This window comes from Leptonychotes weddellii, chromosome 3 (genome assembly GCF_054177405.1).
Source record: "Leptonychotes weddellii isolate Sample4059 chromosome 3, ASM5417740v2, whole genome shotgun sequence".
Classification (NCBI taxonomy): domain Eukaryota; kingdom Metazoa; phylum Chordata; class Mammalia; order Carnivora; family Phocidae; genus Leptonychotes; species Leptonychotes weddellii.
In genome coordinates, this window is record NC_138371.1 from 10,257,348 (window position 1) to 10,272,411 (window position 15,064).

The following is a 15,064-nucleotide window of genomic DNA, read 5'->3' on the forward strand; positions in this document are numbered from 1 at the left end:
GATCCAAATATGTTAAATCAATTTAATTCCTGAATCAGTTTTCAATAACCACATTCAAATCATTCCCAATGTATCTTATTTTCATTTTTAATATAAATATACAGAATTATTTTCATTGGGATCAATTAATTTCTGATCATATGTTATAAGGAGGATTTGATTGTGTTAATCAGGTTTGTTTGTGTTCTTATCACATTTATTGACTGTATTTTCTCCAGTGTGGGTCTCCTCTTGGAGCATCATTTTTTTCAAACTCAGAGATTTTCCCCTAGGTCAAATCTTCCAGATCTAGTTTTCGTCAAGATAAGATTTATTTTTCTGTCCATTTCCAGTCAATAAAATTTTATACTTCATTAATTTTATTTTTGTTGATTACCTCTGAGAAGTTTAGTTATTTTCCTTACATCAATTTTTTCCAATCTTCAGTGATATTATTTTGGTCATATCAAATTTCACCATGTTTTGTTTTAACTCTTCTCAGTTTTGTTTTGATAAACAAAACTTCTATCATTAAGAATTAATTATATTGGAGAGGCTAAGGGGTTTATTTTTTAGGTGATGAAAATGTTCTAAAATTGCATGTGGTAATAGTTGTACAACCCCACAAATACACTAAAAGCCACTGAATTGTGTACTAAATAAGTGAGTTTCATGGTATATAAATTATATCTGAATAATGTTGTTAAAATTAATTATAACTAAAACCCATGAGTTTTATTCTTTAAAACAGTGAATTATATGGTATGTGAATTACATTTCAATCAAGCTATTATTAAAAACAATTAGAAGTTTAAAAGAGAACAAGAATTTATATTTATTTCTTAGTTAATCCACAAAAAAATTGTTAATTAACCCCTCACTTCCCCACCCCCCCAGACATTCTGGGATCAACCTTGTGTCTAGGTTTGGGGTATTATACTGTGATTCACTTTTTCTGAGCATTCAGTTCAGTTCTATATCCTGGTCCTTCTAGCTACCTCATGGTGGAAGCAAAAAGCAGATGTTCATTTTGAAAAACAGGGCCACAGTGTCCTTGGAGAAGAATGCAGGCCACATTGCCCATGGGGATATAATGGCAGGTAAAAATGTCCCCTTTGATTATAATACCATTCCACTGATATCTTTAGGTCATTACTATTCAGTTGGATCACAGCCATACACCTATTTTGTTATCATTTATCAAAAATACTCACCAAATCCCCATCTGAGTTAGGAACAATGAGAGGGGGTGAGGATAAAAGGTGAGCAAAATTAGATCCAAGCTCTACCTTCTAGAATCGTGGAAGCTGCTAGCCTCTGATCTTGCCTCAGATCTCTGTCTCATGTTTTCTGGTTCACGAGTAAAAGATGGGGAAAAAATAAACTCCAGAGGCTCAGGCTGGCTGAGAGAGCTCAGAGGGCAAAGCTTATAAAAGAGGTAAGGGATCACGAGGACCTCACCCCGGAAGTGAGAACGTACAACCTGAGTAATAAAATGGAAGAGTTACCGTTCTGTTATCTGGGCCTGTTAGCGTGACAATAACCGTTCCTGGTGGTCCAGGGGGTCCTGTTAATCCTTTCACACCCTAAAGACAAACACATTCAGGAATGCAAAACCAAACAACATCACCTTTGCTTTTTGGAGAGAAAGACTCTCCCCTTTGGTTCTTAGGTAAGAAGATAGCGCAAATGACAGAGCAAACATGTTTGTTCCAGGGTCACTTAGTGACTTAGATGTACAGGATGATTGCTATGAGACGTAAAATGTCTTGCCCACAAATAAACCACAATATTTGAATTACCCGCTCTCCTTTTTGTCCTATCACTTTATCGCCCATGTGACCCTGTAAGAAAAGACAACACTAAATTATTTTTTAAAAATGGAGATGAAGAGTCTAAATCCACTGACGTTCCAATGTTTTTAACTGAACGTTTATATTTTAATGGTAATGTTAGTATTATAAAAATTACTTTAGCTATTTCTTGGAGGAGAGGGGCAATATGTTTCTTTCAAAAGTGGAGATCACGAAGTGCAGAAAGCTTAATGGATTGACTTTCTATGGCAAATGATGACATGATGTGTGGCGGGATGGGAAAGGGAAACCAGCTCAGAGGACATTTTCTGGCTCAGCCACTGGCTGGTTATCTAATTTTCTGATGCCCTAGTTTTCTCGTCTTAAAGATACGAAGGAAGGGTGGCTGAACTTCTGGATTCTGAAATTCAAAAGTTGATAGGGAGGCTAAGAAAACATTTCAGGCTATCTGACTTCACTAGTAATTTAGTGAAATGAGCTATGTCTAATGTGAACAGTCTGTCTCACTAACAATGGCTGATCTATCATTTCAACCAATGCCTCCTTGCCTTTTTTTAATTATTTATTTAAATTTTGTTAGTTACCATACAGTGCAATACTGATTTCTGGAGTAGAGGTCAGTGATTCATCACTTCCATACTATATCCAGTCCGCATCACAAGTGCCTCCTTGCTGTTTTACTCTTGAGTATACAGATCTTCCCCCCATTAGCCCACAAGGTATAGGACAAATGCTCAAGATGAGGAATCAAAAGACTTTAAATCTCAGCTGTCATTTACTGTCTCTTTGACAACTCATGTAAATAATGAGATAATTATTGTGAAAGCACCTTGGCAAGTTCCCTACACACAAAGTCTAGCTGGTAGTAGCAAAAGATATGACATTAGGACTAATTTCCTAGGGGCCTCAGCCTCACTCAACATTTTCCTACTTAGTTAAACAAGGGGCTCAGAATAAGCCACCCCAAAATATCACTTTGGCATAAGAATTATTTTGAGCTCCAGACAACTGAGTAACAGCAAATGCAGAAAAAGTTCTCTACCCTCCTCCATCTACCTAAGGGCAGGGCATGGAGGCATCTTCCCTTGGTGAAGATGTCACCTGGCTCTTCTCCTGTACCAGGAAGAGGAGACAACTCTTATCTCTGGACCCAGCACTGACTGAAATCTGCACCAACAAACCTTACTGAAATAACCCTCATCTTCCATTAGTTTCCCCCTTATACTTACTTTCCCACAATTTACTACCCCTACCAGCTCAAAACCCCTTTCCTTTGTCTTGTCACTCCTCCACAAATGTATCACCCTTTGTTAAAATGTTACACAAGCCTCTGGGCCTGACAGCCTCTTTGGGGTTTTCATTTCATTTCTGTGAGGCCCCCACATGCATATGAAATAAACCTTCTTCTCCTGTTAATCAGTCTTTTTTCAGTTCCATATGCATGTCCCCACTCAGGAACCTAAGAGGATAGAGAAAAGTTTTTCCTCCCCAACACTAGCAATCGGTCTTTTCATGAGAAAGACATGCAGGACTCTGTTTAATGAGCACATGAATATTCACCCTTCATTTCCTAGCATCAAGATCAGGTTGGTGTTGGGAAGCAGGCCACCACAAATTTTATAGGATAAAGTGTTGGATGATCAGTAGGATTATTGGAAATGAGAAATCTATGGACTTGCCCTTTCTTAATAGGGAGCTCCTTATAACTGAATTATCAGGGATCAAGTTACTAAGTGCAGGGAGAAGAGAGTGAGGGGTACAGAGCTGCCTGTCCTGTTCCCTTCCCTGCCGGGAATCCTGTGGCTTCTAGAGAGGGCCCAGGCAGTGACCACGTGTCCAATCAGACCAGGTTTGGCTTTTAACTTGTTCTCAGTGTTCTGGCTGCTGTGATATATGAACTGTAATCTACCTTAGGTCCTGGAGGTCCCATGGTTCCTGGAAAGCCCTAGAAAAAGCCACAAATAAAAAAAAAAAAAAGCCACAAGTTAAAATTACAGCAGAAAATGTGCCAAGCCGAAAACTCTGTGTAAAGTTTTTCGATATAATGAATTTATTAGGTTACAGGGTCTATAGCAGTGATGACTTCATACTCACTGAGAATCCCGGAGGGCCAGGTGGACCAACAGGTCCTGGAAAGCCTGGAAGGCCTGGTAAACCCTGTAAATTAAGAGAATAGAGTGAGTTTGAATTTACTTCTCACCTAAGAACAATGTCCATTAATTAAATCCATTACAATATTTTAATGAAACCTGAGGAACATGACGCCTGTCATTTATGGCTGCAGTTAATTACAAAAAAAGAAAAAAACAAGATGCCTGAAAGTGTGTTGCCATGTATAACAGGCAGCCAGGAATATCCTGATGGCAACATTTCCAGGAGAATGACCAGAGCAGTAGCTTTATTTTAGAGGAGGTTTTTAAATTTTTAAAATTTTGCTTTTCTGTCTATCTCTCTGTCTGCCTGTCTGTCTCTCTCAGCCAAGCATGCTCCTTTGGTAGGGCCTTCCACCTGCTCTCCTTATGCCTAGAACCTCTTTCCCCAGACACATTTATGACTCACTTCTTCTCCCTTTTCTTATTTTCACTCAAATGTCATCCTTTCCCTGTCCATCCAATCTAAAGCCACAACCCTCCTTCCAACTTGGACACTTCCTCTCCCCTGCCCCTGCATTATTTTCCTCCTTGAAATTTACTATTTAACACACCATGCACTTACTAATTTATATCTTTTCTGTTTTCCCCTACTAGAATGTCAGATCCATGAGGGCAAGAATTTTTTTTTAACCCTTTTTTGGCTAATTTATGCACCATGGTATCTCTAGAGCCTAGGACAGCTGCTGACACATAATTGGGATGTAATAAATATTTCTTGTATAGATGAATGTCCTACTGCTATATCTTCATCAGCAGCATTTGGTAGTACCTAGCCAACACTCAATGTACATTTAAGGGGCACATTAATGTCTCAGATGCGCTGCTAATCTCTTCTTACTGGATCCCTTTCCTCCAGCATCAGGCCCCATAAATGTTTCCTAAGCAAGAAAAATGAAGAGCCATCATGTTCTGCATCTTTCCTCAAAGGTCAGTAAAGGCTCCTAACTGCATCGTTGTGTCATTTTGTGGCTCACCTTCAGTTGGCATGGCTCACCATCAGGGAGTTCGACAACCTACACTCAAACTCTTTGGCTCACTTAGACAAATTTCCAGAAATTTCCACATACACTTCTGAACTAAGTTAAGATATTTCTGGTTAATTAACCTGGAAGTTAGTACCTGTGCCTTGGGTTTATCAAAAGACCCTTTTGAATCCCAAAGTAAAGCATACACAGTCCCCCAAATAGCTGTGTCTCTTCCTACCCATTAGGGATCACACTCAGATCTACATACATATAGATCAGAAGGTAAACCACTCAACAGGAGAAAGATGCATTTAAATAAAACCCAGTTACTTACTGTCATGCAAAATTTGAAACAGGGCTGTTATTTAACATTATAGTTTTAAATGATATTCAATGTATGATATAAACCTATCCTTGATTTCAACAAATACAGAATAAGTGGAGCATAACTATTCCTTGAAGATTCCTCCTTAGGTTTAGGAAAGCCTGGGTAATTTAAGAAGATTTAAGAGATTTAAGAAGAGATTAAAAGACTTAAGCACAAAATCATCCTTTTATATTCTTTCATGGAGTTTCTTATGAGGTGAATGTTTTAGAATGAAATGAAGTCAATGCCAACAGAAGAAATATGAATGTCTACTTCAAATGTTCTTGTGGTTGTCAGAGGTGGGGTTGAAGGGAGGGCAAAATGGGTAAAGGGGGTCAAAAGGTAGAAACCTCCCGTTATAAATAAATAAGTCTTGGGGGTGTAAGGTACCGCATAGTGACTACAGCTAACAATACCGTACTCCAGATTTGAAGGTTGCTAAGAAAGTAAAGTTCTCATCACAAGAAAAAAAGAGTATTTGTCACTGTGGTTACGGAGGTTAACTAGACTTATTGTGGGGATCATTCCACAATATGTACAAATATCTCATCATTACCTTGCACATCTGAAATGAATATAATGTCATATGTCAATAATACCTCAATAAAAAAAGAAAATGAAACAAAAAAGAAAACAGAAAACAAACCATAAAAATGTCCCTAAGAGAGTGAGAAAGAGATTTGGGGGAAAAGAGAAAGAGGAGAGACAGACAAAGACAGAGTCCACAGAGACAGAGAGGAGAAAAAGGAGAGGGACAGATAGACAGAGAGCCAGAGTCAGAGCCATAGGACTGAGAATAATGAGACCTTCTCTGACGTGCAATACCTGGAATCCCGGAGCTCCTGGCAACCCGGGGTCACCTCTTCCATCAAGTTCTATACCTTCTGCAGCAGGAGCACCCTTGAAAATGAAGAACTTCATTAAACATAGTTAATGTTATATTTTCAAAACTCCTTTAAATGCTTCTTCAAGGTCCTACTGCTTCAAGGATAAAAGTGCTTTTCAGGATATATACTTGGGGAAATGATTTAGGATTATGTAGTTACTCCATTTTGAAGAAATAAAAGATTTTCCTATCTCCTAAAATTGACAGTTTACTGTGGAAGGAAGAAAGACACAAAGATGAGAAACCATTTCTCAAGATACCAAAATTAGTGGCAACTCTTGATCTAGAAGGTGGTGCCCCCAGGCTGAGGTTAGTTCTCTTCCCCTAGACTCTATTCCCTAAAAGGATTTTATAAACATTGTATTCCTTAAGAGATATTTATGACAAGAGCTAAAAGAAGTTGTTGAATAGGAATAAATATCATGTCCCAATTATTAATTGGTTTCTGAATTAATTATGAAGCCTAATTTGTAATTTCTTATACCTCATTATTTAATAGAAATCTTTTCATATGTCCACTTAGAGATTTTCAATAATAATATGCCACACGTGACTTACCTTTTCTCCTTTCAAACCAACAGCACCCTATAAAAAGGAAACCAAATACTTAACATCACTGCTTGGTCCTTGCTGCTGTTCTGCCCCCTCTCCCACTGTCTACTTCCCACCGTTTTTTTAAATTTTTTATTGGAATTCAATTAATCAATATACAATGTATTATTAGTTTCAGAGGTAGAGTTCAGTGATTCATCAGTCTTATATAACACACAGTGCTCATTACATCATGTGCCCTCCTTAATGTCCATCACCCAGTGACCCCATCCCTCCACCACCTCCCCTCCAGCAACCCTCAATTTGTTTTCTATGATTAGGAGTCTCTTATGGTTTGTCTCCCTCTCTGATTTCATCTTGTTTTCTTTTTCCTTCCCTTCCCCTATGCTCCTCTGTTTTGTTTCTTAAATTCCACATATGAGTGAAATCATATGATCATTGTCTTTCTCTGATTGACTTATTTCGCTTAGCATAATGCCCTCTAGTTCCATCCATGTCGTTGCAAATGGCAAGATTTCATTTTTTTTGATGGCTGAGTAGTATTCCATTGCACATATATTCCCACTGGTTTTTAAACATGCTCGAGTTTCTTTCATTTAAACAAACAAAATCTCCCCCCACCAGTCTCTCCTTCATGTCATCTGCAATCTTCCCATTCTGTTCAGTCCTCAGTGCCCCACCTGCCTCCTGCCTCCATGCATGCTGGAAATATCCCTTCCTAAGGCTTGCAATGACAGTGACGTTGCTAGAATCAATGACAAGACCTCAGATCTTACTGGATGTCTCAGCAGCATTAGTCAGCTGTTAGCCGCTCCCTCTACTCAAAAACATCTTTCCTGGGCTTCCATAATATACTCCTCTTGGTGTTCTTTCTACCACGAGGCCCCTCCTCTTTACAGGTGTATTCTCCTTGACCCAGCCATCCTGTGCTGGGGCTTGTCTGTTCTGAGGGTCTTTTCCCCTCCTTCTCTCGCTCCTTGTGTCACCACCATCTGGGGCCTCTCCTCTAAGCGAATCCAGCTGCCTATCACTCATCTCTGCTTGGATGTCTCAAAAGCGAAATAAAACCTCGAAGCACAAACCTGAACTCAAAATGCATTTATTCATTCATCCCCCCACCCATGAGCTGGATGTCTACTACCGGCGGCCCCCGACTTCCGCAAAGTCGTGATGGATTTCAGCACACGGCCATTCTGTAAATGACTCGTGTTTGTACTTTATACAGAGTTAGAAATGGATACCTACTGGGATCCCCGGGTAGCCTGGTGTCCCCGGAAGGCCTGGAAACCCTTGCTCACCCTGGAAGGCATACAAAGCTTGTTACTCTTTTTAGTTGTTCTAGAACAGCCTATTGAGATATTTTCCCTGTTTCTCTCTTCCAGCCCTGCAGTGGTAAATCTAGACTAAGTAACCCAAATTCCTTATGGCTACTGGGTCATGAGGCTGAAGGCCAGAAAACCATTATCTTAATTGAAAACAGGATTAGAATCTACTGTTTCTCAAATTGTGCATAAACGGCAAAAGTGTAATTGCGCCAAGAACTTTTTAATTGCTGTTTCCTTGAAACTTGAGTAATTAGTTCTTTCATGGCCACCATTCTGGGGGAAAGGAGAGTGCTGTCACCAAACAAATGGCATGAGTGAACACTGGAAAGCTCAGTCACTTTTCTCAAAAGACCAATTTTGCATTCCAGGCTTTCGTTTCTGATTTACATACACTCACAACCTTAGGTGAAGGGTGAGCCCCCAGTTGTCCTTCTGTGGAAGAACATGAGAGAATGTCCTCAAAAGACAATCAGAAACCAAGCCATAAGAAGAAAGAAGACCATCATGTTTCTGTCCTGAAGACACATACCAATGGTTCTGGCTAAAAGAGTCTCTCAAGGAGGGCGCCTGGGTGGCTCAGTTGGTTAAGTGACTGCCTTCAGCTCAGGTCATGATCCTGGAGTCCCTGGATCGAGTCCCGCATCGGGCTCCCTGCTCGGCAGGGAGTCTGCTTCTCCCTCTGACCCTCCCCCCTCTCGTGTGCTCTATCTCTCTCATTCTCTCTCTCTCAAATAAATAAATAAAATCTTTAAAAAAAAAAAAGAGTCTCTCAAGGAAAGTCTGTGAGGAAAGTCTGTGCCTTCTCTTTCCTCCTTCCCCTTGATTGATTCATTCTGCAAAATGTTTCCTAACCATCTCCTGTGTGAGAAGTACATACCTTAGGCCCATTGCATCCTGGGACACCAGCAGGTCCATAAGGCCCAGGATGGCCCGGGATGCCCTGAAAACAGAGCAAGTCTCAGAGAGGTGGCATCACCACCCGGGCCCCGGGAACAAGTAGCCATCATGAAGGACCCAAGGCGAGGGAAGAGATGGCCTAATTTAGATACTTATTTAAATACAAATGGCTATTAAATAGTTAAATAGTATATTTAGTTATTTTAGATAATTTAAATAAAAATTATAGCAAATAAAATGGGCTAATCAAAACCCAAAATTATCAAGTGAGATACAGATATTTTAGATAAAACAGAAGACCTTTCTATATAAAATGAAGTCCCTTAACATGCTGTTTTAAACAGGAAGAAAGGAAAGGAAAAAGAAGAAGGATATATACACAAGGTAACTATTATTTTATTATTCTACACTATTAAATAGAGTTAATCTATTCCATCTATTCTATTCTATTCTATTCTATTCTATTCTATTCTATCCTATCCTATCCCATTCATTCTAGTCCATTCCATCCTATCCCATTCTATCCCATCTCATACTGTCAAGTCCCATTCTGTCCCATTCCATTCTATTCCATTCTGTTCTGCTTGGATTTTAGGAAATCCAACTGGACCTGTGTGTCCTACAAATCCACACTCTAATATATTATGTGATTCTACTGTAACATTTTCATCATGTAGCACATGTCTCAGTACCTATTTCTTTGTGCTATTGCTTTAACCTCTTTATTAAAATGAGCTTTCTTTTTATTTTTTAAAATTTACACATTTTCCCCATTACTTACCGGAAGTCCAGGAGGACCTGAAAATCCCGGCAATCCAGTTATTCCCTACAGACGTAGAAAAGGGGAAGGTGACAAGAAAAACACTTACAAGTGTTTCAACCTATAAACATAAAAGTATTTACCATTCTGATAACCCCATCCTGCAACTCTAATTAGGAATGGCTAAACACTATTTGGAAAACAGAACAACAACAAAAAAGGTTTGACAAACTTTTCAAAATCTTACATTTATCAAACTTCTTTTTTGAAATTTTTATTTAAATTTTAGTTAACATACAGTGCAATATTTAAAAAGAGATGATTAAGATTATTTTTGCCTTTTTTGGGTGGACTTTTAAGGTATAATTTGCATAGAGTAGAGTACCCCAAGCTTCTGCAAACAGTTTAAGGAATGTTTGCATATGTGTACATGTACATATTGGTATCACCACCATCCCATCCAAACAGGGAACATCTCCACCTCCCGTGGTTCTCTCACACCCTGTCCCAGTCCATTAATACCCACCCCCAACAGAATAACCGCTGTTTTCTGCCATGACAGATTACTTTTACCTGTTCTTGAACTTCATCTATAGAGTGTATTGTACAGAATGTACTCCTTTGTGACATTTGTATAACTTTTACAGTGCAGAGTTCTTATTTTTTAAAGAAGAATTTTCATCAAACAATCAGGATGGACCAGTTGGACTACTAACCCTCACACCTTTGGGACCAGTGAGTCCTGGGAGTCCTGGTGAGCCCTAGATCCAAGAAAAAAAAAAAGGCACTGGAAATTATTTGGCACTAAGAAACCATAAATTAAAAGTCCCCATTCTATTCACATGCCAAACTGTTTTGTTCTTGTGATTATTTCAGTGTTAACACAGTGAAATTGCTTGTTTGCTTAATTGAAGCTAAAACATTTATCAGAAAGGACCAACAGAAATTCGTTCAAAGCCCCGCTGCTCAATGTGGGGTCCAGGGGCCTGCAGGATTAACATCACCTGGGAGCTTGTGAGGAACGCAGGCTCTCAGGCCCACCCCCACCTCTCAGACGGATTGATTCTGAATCTACATTTTCACCAGATTAGAAAATAACTCTTGTTCACATTAATGTCTGAGAAGAGCTGCTGTAAAAACCCCACATTAGCCAGACAGCTGCAGAGGTCTGATAAGGATGATGATACAATTACAATGGGGGATGAGAATGGCAGCCAATATTTCTGTGCATGAGAAAGACTTTATTAACAAAATGGGCCTGGCATACACAAATAAATAAATAGCCAAGTAAGAACTGCCTGAACCAGAGATAAACTTGCTTCGGGCATATGATGAATACGGTTGAGAGGCCCTGTTTCTTAGAGAATAACCTTAAATGGAGACTTTTTGAACCAGGCCACTTGCTGTGAAAGTTCTATTGTCCAAAAGCCGTTTTTATCATTCCTGGGAGTTTCAGTATGTTTTGGTATTTTTGATTTTTTTTTTGAGAAAAGGGTTGTTACAGAGTCTTCTGAGATTGGATGGTCAAGGCCACAGTTGGCCTTCGCTGACTGAGGTGGAATGCCTGGGCGCGTGCCCATGTTCTCCTTCTCTGCAGGATGCTATTTGTGTTATGCACAAGACCCCAAAATTGTAATTCTTTTCATGCATACAATATTTAAAATTAAGAGAGGAAATTTTTAAACCTGAAAAATATTTTTGGTCAGGTTTTTTTTTTTTTTTAGTATTTTATTTATTTATGTGACAGAGAGAGACACAGCGAGAGCAGGAACACAAGCAGGGGTAGTGGGAGAGGGAGAAGCAGGCTTCCCGCCGAGCAGGGAGCCCAATGTGGGACTTGATGCCAGGACCCTGGGATCATGACCTGAGCAGAAGGCAGACGCTTAACGACTGAGCCACCCAGGCGCCTGGTCAGGTTTTAATATGCAATAATTGTCTGCCTTTGATCAAATTATCTTTTGTAGCTACATCTATAAAGTACACTGTCATATACAAACTCCATGACAACATGGCCCCCAAATTTTCTGGATTAACTTTATGGAATACCTCCACATCACATAACCCATCATAAGCACCATATGTTTGCAATGATTATCTTAATTGATTGTTGGCTTCTCTAAAGAAATGCCAGCATAACGAGAGGAATGGGAGTAAAGAACAAAACAAAAAGGAAGGAGTTGACATGAGTTGATCCAAGCCCAGAGTTGAAGTGGCAAATTCATTTTATTAGTGAAAAGCGGGACTATCCTAGGCCACGCCCTGCAATAAGGCAGTGGGATGGTCAGACACTGAATGGGTCCGAATTCAGACACTAAATGTCCAGAATCTGAATGATTTTTTTTTTTTTCAAAATTAGGGTCAGAAGAAAGAGAAATGGAGAAACTACACATACATGAATCAGACAGACACGAAATGGTAGAATTCCTGGAATACCACAACATGTTGCTTGTTTACTTAGAAACTATAGGTGTGGGTTTAGTTTCTTTGGTTATGGGAGTTTGATTCTGGCATCATATAAAACCAGATTTGAACTCTGATTTTGTCACCTTTAACCATGGAGCACAGGATAAGTTACTTAAGTGCTCTGGGCATCAGTTTCCTCATCCCTAAAACGGAGAGACTGAGTCACCATAGTCATGATTTCTGGGGTTCAACGTGAAGAGTAGCTGAGAGAGTCAACAGTAAACGTCCCAATGCCTGACACAGAAGAAATTCGCAGTAACTGTTGCCTTTGATGACCAAGTAAGTAGTTCACACATTTATGAAATTTAAAAAGACTCTGTGGGGATCAATTACAATGATCTTTCATAGCTTTTTCATTAGTTCATAGCTTGCTGGAGGCCTGCAGTCAGGGGAACAACCACGTGAGTGCGTGAGAGCCCAGGCTTAAGTCTAGCTAATGTCCGCAGCAGGAAAGAGCCAATGAGCACATCTAGTGGTTATGTAGTTCTTTAGCAAATCCTCTAGGGTATTTATTTGAACAAAGCCCTTTGTTGTATCACGGACTTTAGGATAAAAATGTGTGATGAGTTGAGAAAGAGGAACCCATGAAAGAAGAGAATCGGAGGAGGGATGATTCCAGAAACAAAGAGAGACAAGTGTTTCAAGGAGAGTGATCCACGTGGTGAAACAAAGCAGAAGGACACAAAAGTCATCGGTGATTTCTGCAGGAGCGTTTTCAGGGCAGGGGGATCAAAGGAAAATTATGGCGGCTGAGGAGCGAATAGGAGATGAATTACAGTTAGCCTGGTTAGTTACTTTGTTTGTGTTTAAAATCTTGACAGAGAAAGGGAAGACAGGGAAAGGATGGCAATCCTTTGCTTACAGGACCTGAAATAGCCAGAGGAAATTTTATATAAGCATGGGGGGCCATTTGCATTCTTGAGGATTAAAAGAGAAAAGCTAACAACAAAAAAGAAAGGAATGGCCAAGAGGCATGGTTCTGGTGGGAATCCCAGGACCAGGACACAGGGGTAAGAATAGGTCCTGAATGAAAGGCCAAAAGAACTCACCCTTTTATGCAAGACGAAAGAAAACAGGCAGGTATAGAAGCTATCTGGATCAGGGAGGAGGAGGAGGAAGTTGAGTAGGGAACTTCAAGGTGATGAGCATTTGAATCTCTTGGGATAAAAGAGGACCTGGCTAAGCCTGGAGAGCAGTAATTCACCATGGCACCCACCAATTGGCTGAGATGCCGAATTCTCTCCAGGTTCCCAGCAACCTAGGGGTAGGCATAAAGAAGGTTAGGTGAATTGGGGATGTTCCAAGCTTATAAACTGACATACCTTGGGTCCCTGTGGTCCAGGCAAGCCTTCGGGACCAGGGAATCCCTTCTGGCCTGGATAACCAGCAGGTCCAGGAAAGCCTTTCTCCCCCTGTTAAAAACCAACACAGGATAAGAAACACACAGAATAGCACTGTCCAGCAATAAACATACCCACAACCATTGCTTTCTTTTCTTTACAACTTAATGAGGACATTTAACATATCTTTTTCTTCCCTTGGAACAACAAAATTGACACTCAGCAGTAAGTATAACAGTAAATGGAAAGCTACCCGCTTTTAGTATTTGTCTATAGGCTTGAAAGTGTTTGCCTTTGGTCTTGTAGGAACTACTTTTCCCCAAATGGTGGCGCTACACAGAGCAGAGATCAAGAGAGAGGGAATCAAGAACTGGAGGGGGGAAGGCCAGTGAGAAAGTTGAGATTGGTGCGGTGTGTTTGCTTGGGGATGGAGAGAGAGTGAGGCTAAGGCACAAGAATGTGTTTGGGGGTGCGCATAATTGCTTTGTAGCTTGAAAAGAACAACATGAAGGCTATCAGCTTTAGCCCTTTCTTGATTACACAGGAATTAGTAATTCAATCTGCTCTTTGTGTAGGAGATGCAGGAGATATCGAGAATGGCATAACAAAAGGGTGAGCTAAATTGTTTTTTAGAAAGAGATGATATTATGAGAATGCCCCTAGTAATGAGCGAGTGAAAATAATTTAGGCCCCATGAGTGACATGTTTCTGCCAACAAATAATTTTCTGGTGAACATGGGTCCTGGGATCACTCTTTAATAATAAAGGTCACTGGTTGATTCAGTCAATTTAATTACACAATTGGTAAATTAAATTTTAAAAAAGTTTAGAAAGAGATCAAGTCAGCTATTTCACATGGTTATGTGCACACACATTCCATAAAAAGAGAGACAAAAGAATATGCTAGTCCTCTCTCAATACTCAGTTATTCTCACACATCCTAGAATAGCATCTTGCACATAGTAGGGACTCAATAAATTCTTGAGAGCAAAAATGAATCCCGGCTTTCCAACCTGCATCTGAATATACTACATTCATAGCTTTAGGGAAAAACCTAAGTCAAAGTCCGTGTTAATTATAGAATAACTGAAAATAAACAGTAATTATTATATAGTTAGTGTATATAAATTATATGCAGATTATTTTATCTAAAGAGCTAAAAATACATTCTAAAAATATTTTTAGTCACTCTTCAACATTGTTAAGCAATTCATTAGCGTCCCTGAGGAAAGGGTCTGATAAACAAAGAAAAAACTTTAGTTCGGCCTCTGTCTTAATTATCACAAATTGCAAGTTAATGGAGCGAATTAATGAGATTTCGTGGCGTTCTTTTTTTCCTTGAATTCTGTAATGGAGCTACAGGTTTGCCCCGCTATCTGAAGGCACAGAGTTCCTACGAAACTTTTCCTAAATATTGAAATGGTGTAAAATGGTGTAAAATCCCCGCTTTCTGAAAGTTTGAATTACACCACTTTGCTTTTATGAAAAACCTACGTTGGTATGGTAATGTTTGTTTGTTGTTGTTGTTTTCATAGAAGCAAAATCCTCTTTGGATTTCTTTTG

The 15,064-nt window shown here is 39.5% G+C and overlaps 1 protein-coding gene across 1 annotated transcript in view; it reads right to left on the reverse strand.

Moving 5' to 3' along the window:
• Window positions 1-15,064, reverse strand: part of COL4A3 (collagen type IV alpha 3 chain) — a 118,750-nt gene that overhangs the window by 45,830 nt on the left and 57,856 nt on the right. Inside the window, exons 3-13 of the mRNA XM_081815301.1 lie at window positions 13,484-13,573; window positions 10,415-10,459; window positions 9,720-9,764; window positions 8,919-8,981; window positions 7,962-8,015; window positions 6,723-6,749; window positions 6,104-6,178; window positions 3,888-3,950; window positions 3,703-3,738; window positions 1,782-1,823; window positions 1,488-1,565 (exon numbers count right to left, since the gene is read on the reverse strand). Coding sequence (XP_081671427.1) covers window positions 1,488-1,565; window positions 1,782-1,823; window positions 3,703-3,738; window positions 3,888-3,950; window positions 6,104-6,178; window positions 6,723-6,749; window positions 7,962-8,015; window positions 8,919-8,981; window positions 9,720-9,764; window positions 10,415-10,459; window positions 13,484-13,573 — 618 coding nt within the window. The remainder of the gene's footprint in view (window positions 1-1,487; window positions 1,566-1,781; window positions 1,824-3,702; window positions 3,739-3,887; window positions 3,951-6,103; window positions 6,179-6,722; window positions 6,750-7,961; window positions 8,016-8,918; window positions 8,982-9,719; window positions 9,765-10,414; window positions 10,460-13,483; window positions 13,574-15,064) is intronic.